Source organism: Lycium ferocissimum, chromosome 6, assembly GCF_029784015.1.
Source record: "Lycium ferocissimum isolate CSIRO_LF1 chromosome 6, AGI_CSIRO_Lferr_CH_V1, whole genome shotgun sequence".
Classification (NCBI taxonomy): Eukaryota; Viridiplantae; Streptophyta; class Magnoliopsida; order Solanales; family Solanaceae; genus Lycium; species Lycium ferocissimum.
The window spans coordinates 7,671,745-7,683,633 of record NC_081347.1 but is presented as its reverse complement, the minus strand read 5'-3'; the positions used below and the strand labels follow the sequence as shown (position 1 = coordinate 7,683,633).

Below are 11,889 nucleotides of genomic sequence, written 5' to 3'. Positions count from 1 at the left end.
ATCTAAAAAATAGCTCGAAACATTATATTCAAACTCCTATTCCGTTGTACATAATTCCTCCTTTATTTTTTTTTTATTTTTTGTCTTACTACTATGTACTAGTACTAATAAAAAGAAAGGACTCTGTATAACTTTTCATTTTAGTTTGAAAAGCTAGCAATTTTTTGTAGTAATAAAATGAAATGAAAACCTGCCAAATAAATAGACAACAAAGTAATACTTACATGAAATAGGGAGTATTAATTACACTACAAACAAACAAAAAATAAAAAAATGAAGACCTGCCAAATAAGACAAAGAAAGTGTATTTGGCAATTGGGGTAGTTTTTTCCCCAAGTTTCAGGCGAAAAGGTTCATTTTGGGTAATTAAGCGTACGTTAGTTTTTTTTGTACTACAATACACAGTGGGTGTATTATAGCATTTATTGTGAAGGCTAGCTAACTTCTCTTCTTTAGCTCTTTTTTTCTATGTGGACTTGCACTGCTACTCCTCCACTATTGAAAAATGAAGCTACCATTTGGAAATTCTTAGCTCGTTTTTTTTCTTCTTTTAACTCTTTGGACTTGCATTACTCCTTGCATTCGAAATGAAGCTACCATTTGGATGGATTCCGTCTTTCCATACGTCTCAATGTACGCTGCTAACACTCCACCTTTCTTTTTTTAGCTTTGAAGTTTGACTGCCATGATAAACATGTTATTTGGGTTCACTAATATCAGTTTTTTCTTTGTGTATATATATAAGATGTTTGGTTGCTACATGAAAATAAGCTTTGTATTTTTTCACTTTTTTTTTTTTTTTTTTTTTTTTTGAAGTTTTGAAGTTGGAGTTGTGTTTGGTTATATTTTTTTTTGGAAATAGTTGTTTGAATGTACTGAAAGTGAAAATAAGGTTTTAGTTGTTTTTCCAAATTTCAAATAAAGTGAAAAAAAATATTTCTTAAAAAGTTGAATAATTCTCATGGCCAAACGGGTCCTTAGTTTATATATACACACTACATTTGGATTTCGAGCGTAATGATAAAATGTATTTTTTGGATTCAATTTCTTAGTTTATACTCTCTGGATTTGGTTTTCGAATGTGATGATAAAATATAGTTGTTGGGTTCAGTTTATTATACACTCTGTATTTGGTTTTCAAATGCCACGATAAAATGTGCTTTTGGGTTCACTTTTTCTTAGTTTATTTACACTTTGATATTGGTTTTTGCATTCACGATTTCTATTTGGATATTTCATTAATTTGGGTTTGTGCTTTTCCAAAATAGTAGTAGTATTTGGACCCGGTGATTAGTTAGTTGAGCTTGTTTTTTCCTTTAATCGCTAGCTCAAGATCAGACTCCACTACTGACACCGCTATTAAATCCTCCATCTCAGGATTTGGAAGGTAACAATTTATACTTCCTGTATCTTTTGGTCTCATGACAACTACTGTAATTTATTATATTTGATTTGCAGTGTTATTTTCTAATTGGTTTCTTTTAATTTGTAGTTGGTGATTCAACTTCAGCTTCTCTACAAACTTTAGAGGCTAATGTTAGGTCTATAGAAGCTTTAGAAGAGAAAATAGATATGCTTGATTCGGAGATGACGTCTCTAGAGAAAGAATCAAATGGAATTATAGATACATTAGAAAATCGGATTGTATTTCTTCTGTCATATACGGCAGGAGGGATATTCTTTCAACATTTGAGATTTTCTTGTGTAGCTATTGGGTACATCACTTCCGTGATAGTATTTTGTTTGATATTAGGATTGAGTTTTGTTATTTGGGACGCAAGGATGAAATTAAGAAGGATGATCCCTGCTGTCAAGAAACTGGATAAAAGAAGAGTGAAATTAGTCGTTCAAGCACAATCGATTTGTGTTTTGGAGAGCAAAAGGATAAGCCGCCATAATCAGAATGGACCGGTTGATGACACCGCTCCATTACAGAAGGCTGATTTAGTGAGAGACCGGTCTATGCTGATAGCAAACTCTGAGGAGTATTTAGGTAGATTTGAGTCCTACAATTGTGGATTTATTCTGGCTGCGATTATATGTGTGCTAATTAATGGGGCTGCTATATGTTTCATCGCCTACTTCACGTATTGCCGTAAGTCGTTTTCATGTGCTTTAATTCTTGAATTTGGTAATTTAAAATGTTTCAATTATATTACATACATGCCAATTGATCTTTTTAACCATTTGTCTACAGAAGCTGACGTGTTAGGAGGTAAAACCCCTATGATGCCACCCCAGCCTATGCAGCCTACTCATTCATGCAGCCTATGTGGCCTATCTGAAGAATCCGTAAGTCACCCGAGTCGAACTATTGAATCAACCAAATAAGAAATTATAGAATCACAGATAAAAACTTGACAACTTTTACATTGAATTCATTTACTTTTTTTAACTTCATCGATACTGTTTTATTTTCCTGAAGTGTGGGCAAATACAACCATTTTCCTTTATCTGGGATTGCATAATTAATAATCTTAACTGTAAAGTTTCAGTAAATGTATTGCTGGATTTTGTGGACCTTAATTTGATGGATTTTATGCGATGGTTGTGGCAGGCATACATCTTTAAGTATGACAGTGGCCACGGTCAGTGGAAGCACAATGAGCTCAAGGTTAAGGATGAAAAGCTTGTTACCAGATATGGCATTAGGTAAATATATGCCTCTAGCTTCTCATTAACGTATGAAAACTGCATAAGAATTCTCTTGGGTCAATATGGATTTCTGATGGATTTCTGATTGAACTTACTGTATTGGATATCTGAAGAAACCCAGAGGACATTCCAAGGGCTGAGGCTGGAGCAGAGTACATCGTGGAGTCAACTAGAGTCTTCAATGATAAAGACAAGGCTGCTGCAGCTCACTTGAAGGTACTGTGAACCTAACGAACGAGATCTCTTTTTATGTTCCAACCCATTGGTAATTATTTTTTGGACCTTAAGTTGAGAAGTTTTGCAATTTATGGAACTAGTTTCTTTACCATAGTATGAACTAAACTCCGTTCCCTGGTAAAGTCAGGACGACTGTCACCTTTATTGCTGAATTCTTGCAATGTTTTTCTGCCTCACTATATTGGATATCTCATAGACTTCTCATTTCCTGCATGCTTAGCTTAAGCGGCTTGGGTAGATTGCCATGGGCATCTGTTATTGTAAATATTTTCTGCTAATTGAGTAGGTGGAAGAAGCAAATGACATACAAAAAGTCTCTGCAACTGTTGGTGGTGCATCAGAGGTTAAAAATCAGGTACCTTCTCAAACAGATGCAGCACCGGAAGACAGGGTTCCAGAAGACTGTCCTGCGAGTATCAGCTCATCTGAACTTCCTCCTCATTTGGTCCTTGATATGCCAGTTTTGTCCCCAACCATGGTATGTAAAGTTCATACTGGACTTTTGAATTTCCATGATATACTTGTTTCTTTTTCAATGCTGATGAATTCTTTGTTTGAACTTTACATATAGAACATCGCTAAATGGATGACAAAGGAAGGTCACAAGGTACGTGCTGCATGATATGAGGCTAGTGAATTTTCACTAAAATACCCCAGACACTTGGCAGGATGACTAAATAGCATGTGCAACTATTATCTTATTTTCCTTGACAAAAAAAAAAAAAGTATTATCTTATTTTTCTTTTGACACAGGTAGCGGTTGATGATGTTCTCTGCGAGAAAGAAGCTAACGAAGCAACCCTTGAGTCTGAAAGTCTCGTAGAAGGGTAAAATTTCCTATCACATTTTAGATAAGACGTTGAATTGCATGAAAATAAGATACCGTTAGAGATTGTTTTCGTTATGGGTTTCTCATTACAATTTCGTGTGTTCATTTTCTATGCCCGCAAAAAGTTATTTTAATTTGATGTGATGACAGATTCTTGGCCAAAATACTGGCACTTGAAGGTTCAAAAGATGTGGCTGATGGGCAGCCTATTGCAATCCCAGTAAGTTTGCTAATGCTCCTCTCTCTTTTCACCGACTGACAGAACTTTAAAACTTGCTGTTGTCTTAACAATTGGAAGATGCAAATCAATATGTACAGATTTAGGTAGGGACTAGTCTTAGTCCTTTTTTTTTTTTCCAACCTGATCTGGTATAGTTATTCTGCTAGGGATTATAACTCTTAGCAGTATGTGGAATTAATACTTCTTTATTGTTGAGGATGCTTATGAAGATTTACCCAGTAGTCAAATTTGCAAGGTATTACGAACTATGATCAGCACTTATTTAATCCTCTTACCTTATTGTACTTATTAAATGATAGAGCTTTAATTGTGTTGCATGGGTATCTTTTGTTATATTCCATCAATGGAAGTTTTCTTTTTCATCTTCTTAATGCTAGCAATGAAAGTTTTACTTCATCCAAAAAACTTATCTAACTAAAACACTTCACACTTCCAACATTCTACTCTAACATAATGCACTAACGTTTACAATATAAAAGAGCTGTCCAACTTAAGCTGGGAAAACTAACTTGAGTTTTTTGTTTTATTTTGAAAACATGGGGAAATGAACAGTCACCTGAACAGTTGCTGGAAAAACATGCCAGAAGATCGTGAGAAGCTTATGCTCAATTTGGATCTTGTGACTTCCTGACTGGTGTTTCTACAAAGCATTGAATTTTAAGATTCTAATACTTTTGATTCTCTATTTTCTTTCCTCCTTTTTCTTGACTGTTAACCTTTGAATTTCTAGCTTCGCGTACTTGCTTGGTTAAAAGGTCTTTGATCGATCTTCTATTAAAGCCTAGTCGATTAACAGAGCAGGTTATTTTATTCAACAAAAGACCAACCCCCTTTATGAACTGTTCTTTTAAGATTAGTAATCACCTTGTTTGTTGAAAACAATTGTATTTGGAATTTTGGATTGGTGATTTAGAAAACAGAAAATTCATTTGCAACCAATTACTTTGCAAAATAGTCTACCAAACCTTCACATTATTAGCTCTATCTATCTTATTTGAATAGTATAACAATTCCTAAATATCATGCATTAGACTTAATAATAAGTTTGTAGGTTTATAAAGAAAAGAAAGTAAGTAGTATTTTACACTTCGAAATAAATTTTGGACATACGACTATGGATGGAAAAAAGGTGAAAATTAAAAGGGAAAAAGAACTTATTAAAGAAATTGAGAGTCAAAATGATAATACTTGTTTGTTGATATGGAAGTAAGTTTGATTTTGTTTTTTGTTTTTTTTTTTCTGGGAAAAAGTTTTATTTTGTTTAGAGAAAGCAATTGTGTTTCTTTTTACCAAATAAACATGTGATACAGCTTTTTTTTAAAACTTTGTAGCGGCCTAAAAATATTAAGGTGCAGTACTAACCAAGTTAGAATTTCGGTGTTCTTAAATATCATTCTTTGATTAGTAGACTTTGATGAGTTTTCCTTTGTTGAATGAGCATTGACAAAGACTACCAAGTTGATCTGTGAAATTTGAACTTAGAAGGTTCAGTTTGCGAATCATCCAAGGAAAAGTTGAGATATAAAGAATTGATCACCTTTAAAAAATTCAACATCATACAGCCTAAAAATAAAATTAAAAATGCTAATAAGTCAGCTGTTCGAATAAGGACCCCAAGTAGGATATCAGCTTCTCAAATAAGGACTCCGGGGAGGACATTACCTTGTTTTGTTTTTGTTTTTTCTCTTTTCTGCTGAAGTGCTAGTTATGCAGTATATTCATTGTGGTTTTTGCTTTATTCTTGGCTCTGCTTTCTACTTGGCTTATGCTCTATATCATTCTTATTTTTTCACTAAATTTAGGTGCTATCAATTTATTATTCACTCTCAGTTCCTACGTGTTTTTATGCATACAGGAGACCTGCATTGATAACATCTTATACTTGATTCGCCTCTATCAATTCCTGGGAAAAGTTTTATTTTGTTTGGAGAGAGCAATTGTGTTTCGTTAGTCAAATAAGCATGTGATACACCTTTTTAAAAAAACCAGTTTCCAAACTTTTGAGTACAAAGCTTTTGAATAGCCTCATAAGATTTTCAAAACATGTTTTTTGAGAACCAAACACAGAAATTAAAGAATGAAGTACAATTTCTAAAATGCTGCATATGCTAATTGGCCAACTAAAGAGTTGCCTTGTCTTGGTTGGATTGTATTCCGTCCTTTCTTCTTGAGAAGCCTAATGACAGTTCCCACACACAATAAGAGTATGTGAAAGAGGAAATCAACACAATCCTTTTCATCCTCATCAAATAGAACTCATTGATCCTTGGTGTCAATCAATAGCTTCAACTTCAATTCGGTTATAGACAATATAGTACACTAATGAAGAATCTCTTCGTTGATCTCTAACATGTGTAGAATGCAAGGAGTTTGCAATGAATTATTGAAGTTTCTTTCAGAATTGTAAAAGGCGGATAAAGGAATTGAAATTAAAGTCAATATAATGGATTTGGTAATACTGTAGGATGAGTTCTAGGACTTGCGTTACTGTCTTTTTGTAATAGTGTGTGTTTCTTTTGGTTTGCTTTAGTCTCTGACCTGATATTATTGTGTTGCTATTGTTCTATGCTTGTGGTTACATGTACTGATTTGTCTCTTTGCTGTCTATTTCCATCTCAACTATGTATTGCAACTTTGCAGAAACTCGTTTGTGCTTTACGATATGCTGTTGGTTGAGTTAGATATTGCACTTGTAAGAATGGCAGAGATTTTCATTTTTCCAGGAGGATTGTTTAAAGATGCTTTCCCTTTCTGCACTTTTAACATGATATGGCAACTTCAGGATTATCATTTTGTTGCATCAGAAGTTCCTGATAATTACCTAAAGTAAAGTTACATTGGATTGCTTGTGCAAAATGAACCAAGTTTTGGGAACACAGAGACATCTTTCTTTTTATTTACTTGTGGAATATAGGAGACATACTCTATTTAAGATTTAAGAGATTTAGCCATTGAAAATCTTTCGCTGCCATGATCTGTAGTCATGACTCAGGCCGATAAAACTCTTGCAAGTCATAAAACTTCAGGATTTATCTGTAGTCATGACTCAGGCCGATAAAACTCTTGCAAGTCATAAAACTTCAGGATTTATTATGGTTGCCACATCCTTAATAAATGGATTTTGTGGACCTTAAGTTGATGGTTGTATGTGATGACTGTTGCAGGCAGACATGTTTGAGGATGAGGAGACACTTCTCTATGGTGAGAAGCCTGTTATTGGATGTGGCATTAGGTAAATAGATGGCTCTACCTTCTCATTAACATATGAAATTTGCATAAGAATTCTCTTGGGTCAATATGAATTTCTGATTGAACTTACTGTATTGGATATCTGAAGAAACCCAGTGGAGATTCCATGGGCTGAGGCTGGAGCAAAGAACGTCGTGGATTCAACTGGATCCTTCACTGATAAAGACAAGGCTGCTACAGCTCACTTGAAGGTTAGTGATCCTAAAGAACGAGATCGATCTGTTCTTATTTTTCCTTCCCTGCCCCAAGTAATAAAGGAACTGTTTGTCATCTTTGAGATCTGTAGAGACCTAATTTCATTTGAGGCAAATCATTAGCTACTTTCCATCTTGGTAAAAAGGACAAGAGGAGGAAAACAGGTTATCCAAGTAGTACTTTCCAACTTTTATAAACAGGTTATCCAAGTAGTACTTTCCAACTTTTATACTGTATTGCAATTATCGATCAGTCCTTGAATTATGGGGTGTTATTTAGGTACTTAACCATTCGAAACTTATCCCTATGTTCCAGCCCCTTGGCAATGGTACCAATATTAATAACATATTCTCTGCTCCAAAATTTACGAATCATTTTCCTTCATCACAGTACAAGAGACAATCTCTCGACATTCTAACGTTAATGCCATATGGCAAATCATTTTGATACTTCCCATATCCTTGTGTGACTAATATATGCACTGCTGAATCCTGCACTTCCATTTAAAAGTCTTACTGCTTAATTTGAGAAGTTTTGGGATTTATAGGATACTTGAAGTAAAGAATGATCTCTTATGTTTCACTCAATTTCCTGTTTCTTTTTGCATTAATGAGATCATCATTGAACTTACATTGATGGCATAGTGCTTCCTGTCTTTCAGGCTGACAAGTATGAGAAAAGGAGATTAGTTCTCTCAAGGAAAAGCTTATACAAGTTTGAGAAAGGAGATTAGTCATTTACTGATAAACTAGAACATTTTTTTATTTTGTCAATAGATTTTGTAGTATTGTAGGACGCGTTCCAGGACTTGTATTATTGTCTGTTTGTAATAGTGCTTGTTTCCTTTTGGTTTACTTTACTCTTGGACCTAGTCAGAGGTGGAGCTAGAAGAGTTAGGTAGGGATTCGGCCAAATTCAGTAGCTTTAGTTAAAATTCTATACTTGTATTAAAAAATTTACTGAATATGAACAAAAACTGAATTAAGAACCATTATTAATAGCTGATGTCATTATTCTAGAATTTAGAACTCAAAAAGTTCAAATTCTGACTTCACCTCCGGCCTTAGTATAGTTGTGTTGCTATGTGTTGTACTTGTGGTTATGCTTTCTGTTTTGTCTTTGCTGTCCATTGTCATCTCAACTATGTATTGCAAGTTTGTAGAAACTAGTTCATGCTTTACAATATGCCTGTTGGTTGAGTTAGATATTGCACAATTGTAAGAATGGCTTAGATTTTATCTCCAGGAGGATTGTTTAAAGATGCTTTCCTTTCTGCAGTTTTAACTACTTCAGGATTTTTGCTGCATCCTCTTTTCAAGATTGAAGATCTTTGCAGTTGCCTATTGGTTACATTGCTACATCTTTTATGCATTTATCAACTATTTTTGTCAACAATTCAATGAGAGTACTATATATATTACTTGAAGCTAATAAAAGAAAGAATCTCCATGAGGAGTGCTTCATTCTCCATGAATACGTAAAATGTGACTTCTTTTTTACTACTGTGCTAATTTATGAGCTAACAGATTATTTAACTTTATTATCAACTTGGTAAAAGCTTATATTGATAGAGAGTAGATTTTTACTACCAAAACACGAGTTAAAGGACAATTCCATCAAGTATTTGGATGAAATGAAAAACACAAAGAACATACTATGTCGTGCAAACACATATTTATTTGCAGGGCATACTGAAATTTTTGCTGGGTAAGACACTACTTGATTCGGACGGCCTCGTGCAGCCTGCCATTTTTGCCAAAATAAAAACGAAACCAACTATGCCGGTTTATAAAATTAATATGCAAACCAAACCAGACCAAAAAGTAGTCGATTCTTTTTGTTTTGGGTTGTCGGTTTTTTGTTTTCTTTCACATGAAATAAAGATTTACTTCATTCAGTTTACTAGATCTAAAGACACAATTTCTCATATGTAAGTATATGTTTAGCAAGAATCAAACAAATTGATTAATTATTGTATATTGAAATATTTGTACTAGATATGACAATAATTCATTTTCATAAGTCAAAAAAGAAAACCTTATGTCGTTAAACCAAACTAAACGAACTCAAAAGTACTTATGGATAACTATTGATAAATCAAGAATTTTGAGAAGTGTTCTATATATTTTGTGATTTTCAATTCATGAACTAGACACTATTTATACACAAATACCTACATAATTACAAGCATGATTCGAGTCGTATATCTTGCACAATATCGAGTCATATCTTTCACAATATTAAGGATGTGATTCTACATAGTAAAGGATTTATATAAAATCATATCTTACAATAAAACCATATATGATATGGTCAATATCCCCCCTCAAATTTATGCTACTTATCAAGAAGCATTAATTTGGATAATAGGAATCGCTGTCTACTAAATGAGCCTTCACTGCCCGCCCTGTCACGCCCCGAACCATGGCCTGGGCGTAACACGGCACTCGGGCCTTGCTTGCATGTGTCCGAGCGAACCTCATGGCTTGCTTGTCAACATGGGCATCAAACAATATATCTATGTGACGCAATTTAAATAAATCATGAAAATATAATTTGCGGAATAAAGTCTTGAAATTGTCTCACAAAGATGTAATCTCATGAAAACGTAATAGTACGCAAACATGAAAGCATAACCGACTCGTGAACTAATATCTGTCTATGAAACCTCTAAAGCATGTCCGAATACTAGCTACCGGGACATGGCCACGGGCTACCACCATAAGCCGCATACTAAATATAGACTCATGTTGAACCCGAGAGGAGTGGGGCTCACCGATGTTCGATACTGAGGTGATCCTACTACGCAGGCGTATGCTCCTGAAAATCGGTATCTGCACCGTGAAGTGCAGGCCCCGGGCAAAAGGGACGTTAGTACATGATGAATAGTACTAGTATGTACAACCTGCTGAAATGAAGAACATGGCATACATAGGTATAGAACATGAACAGAAACTGAATGTGACTTGAACATGAACATGAACGTGAGTAAAGTCCGAAAACGATAATTCAATGAAAATACATGTATATAAAACTTCTTGTAACGTGGGGAATGCTATAGTGTAACCGACAACATGATACGGTACTTGCGCCCTACCAGGAGAACACTCACACCTTGCCGGGGGATATGAGATTTAAGTAATAATAGCATGTAAGGATCAAAGCGCATAATGAAGGTGTTGCCTACTTGCCGACAACCCTTATCCTACGGTGGCAACGTAGTTTCGGGCTATCCGAGCCTTCTCGGTTAACTAAGCAATCCCAAAAACATGAACATGATATAGTTGGCTAAGAAGCCCATGAGTTTCGTGAAATAACTTGTAAATAACTTGTAATCATGATTTCACGAAATAACTTGTAATATGATTTCATGAGATAACTTGTCATAATCTTGCAAACATGTTCTTGATTCGTGAGTAGAAACAATAGTTCATAAATATATAGATATATAATTTGACTTGAAAACATGCTTGTAACTTGCTACATAAAATCATAAAACATGATAAGAACACATGAGGAATAATTCATGATTCATGGATTAAGCTGGGGTTCCTAATAACCGTAATGGAAGATTAGGAATACAATAACGAATATGGATACAAAATTCATATACATAGATATATAATTACGGGCTACCAATATGTTGGGTTTAATGCCCTAGGGTTTGAATTTCATGAATATCAAGAAACGAAGCATGGGGAAGAACGTAGAGATTCCCACATGTGGATGGAAGTTCTACATACCTTAATTGTTTCAACACTTGAGTTAGAGACCTGAGTTTTGAAAGTATTCCCCCAATTCTTGATTCTTGAATCTTGAACGGGTTTAGTTAGGGTTTACCAAGGATGTTGGGTGGAGGAGATACCAAAAGCAAGAAATCCCTAGGAGATGTTTAATCAACACTTGCATGTGCTCCACAAGGAATACCAATGATTTAGCTGTCGAATAATGAGTCCCGGACCTAGAAAACCTATTTATATTATGTCCAAAAACGAGAAACAACTTTCAGACGAGAATACGCCACCATATGTCGATTCGCACATGGTGTCGCGTACGCGCAACATCGCGAGTCGCATGTTGCACCGCTCTCGCGGATGCGACAGTGGTGCACACCCTTACGCCTGTCTTTGGTACCTCTTTGACGCCTCAGCAGATGCGACACAGTATGCGACTCGCATGTGTAACATGCGAATCGCACATGGCGTCGCAGATGCTGCCTGGGTTCGTTTCAGATTTCTTTTAAGTCTAGGATCATGATCAAAGTTCGAGTTAAAGGTACGGGGTGTTACACGCCCGGCCCCTATCTTTAATCTTAAGTAAAGTGAAGTCAAATCAATGAAGTGAACAGCCCAACCTCTTTGTTTGAAGCTTTGCCAGGAAGCTTCTACTTGTTACTTTTAATCTGCCAATTGATCATGTGAAGTGATGTGTTGAAGAATGATGACTTGACCGACAACAAGTTCACGAATATAATGACAGTCCA

General features: G+C 35.1%; 2 protein-coding genes across 2 annotated transcripts; both read left to right on the top strand.

Moving 5' to 3' along the window:
• The first annotated feature begins 587 nt into the window (after positions 1 to 587).
• LOC132061059 (uncharacterized) lies at positions 588 to 4,041 on the top strand. Its single transcript, XM_059453936.1, has 10 exons — positions 588 to 633; positions 1,328 to 1,387; positions 1,493 to 2,095; positions 2,198 to 2,292; positions 2,558 to 2,652; positions 2,769 to 2,871; positions 3,179 to 3,370; positions 3,464 to 3,499; positions 3,646 to 3,719; positions 3,872 to 4,041. Exons 1-10 carry the CDS (start codon positions 588 to 590, stop codon positions 3,978 to 3,980), a joined length of 1,413 nt encoding a protein of 470 aa, XP_059309919.1. The 3' UTR covers positions 3,981 to 4,041.
• A 116-nt stretch (positions 4,042 to 4,157) lies between these two features.
• LOC132060608 (glyceraldehyde-3-phosphate dehydrogenase GAPC1, cytosolic-like) lies at positions 4,158 to 8,621 on the top strand. Its single transcript, XM_059453600.1, has 4 exons — positions 4,158 to 4,197; positions 7,127 to 7,194; positions 7,300 to 7,402; positions 8,068 to 8,621. The coding sequence occupies exons 2-4, from the start codon at positions 7,133 to 7,135 to the stop codon at positions 8,137 to 8,139; spliced, it is 237 nt and encodes a 78-aa protein (XP_059309583.1). The 5' UTR covers positions 4,158 to 4,197; positions 7,127 to 7,132; the 3' UTR covers positions 8,140 to 8,621.
• The last annotated feature ends 3,268 nt before the right edge of the window (positions 8,622 to 11,889 follow it).

Excerpts from the sequence above, each read along its gene's own strand:
- LOC132061059 (XM_059453936.1), top strand. The coding sequence starts at position 588 with ATGAAGCTACCATTTGGATGGATTCCGTCTTTCCATACGTCTCAAT. Across the intron at positions 3,371-3,463 it reads CAGTTTTGTCCCCAACCATG|AACATCGCTAAATGGATGAC; the intron begins GTATGTAAAGTT and ends CTTTACATATAG. Across the intron at positions 3,500-3,645 it reads TGACAAAGGAAGGTCACAAG|GTAGCGGTTGATGATGTTCT; the intron begins GTACGTGCTGCA and ends CTTTTGACACAG.
- LOC132060608 (XM_059453600.1), top strand. The coding sequence starts at position 7,133 with ATGTTTGAGGATGAGGAGACACTTCTCTATGGTGAGAAGCCTGTTATT. Across the intron at positions 7,195-7,299 it reads GTTATTGGATGTGGCATTAG|AAACCCAGTGGAGATTCCAT; the intron begins GTAAATAGATGG and ends GGATATCTGAAG. Across the intron at positions 7,403-8,067 it reads CTGCTACAGCTCACTTGAAG|GCTGACAAGTATGAGAAAAG; the intron begins GTTAGTGATCCT and ends CCTGTCTTTCAG.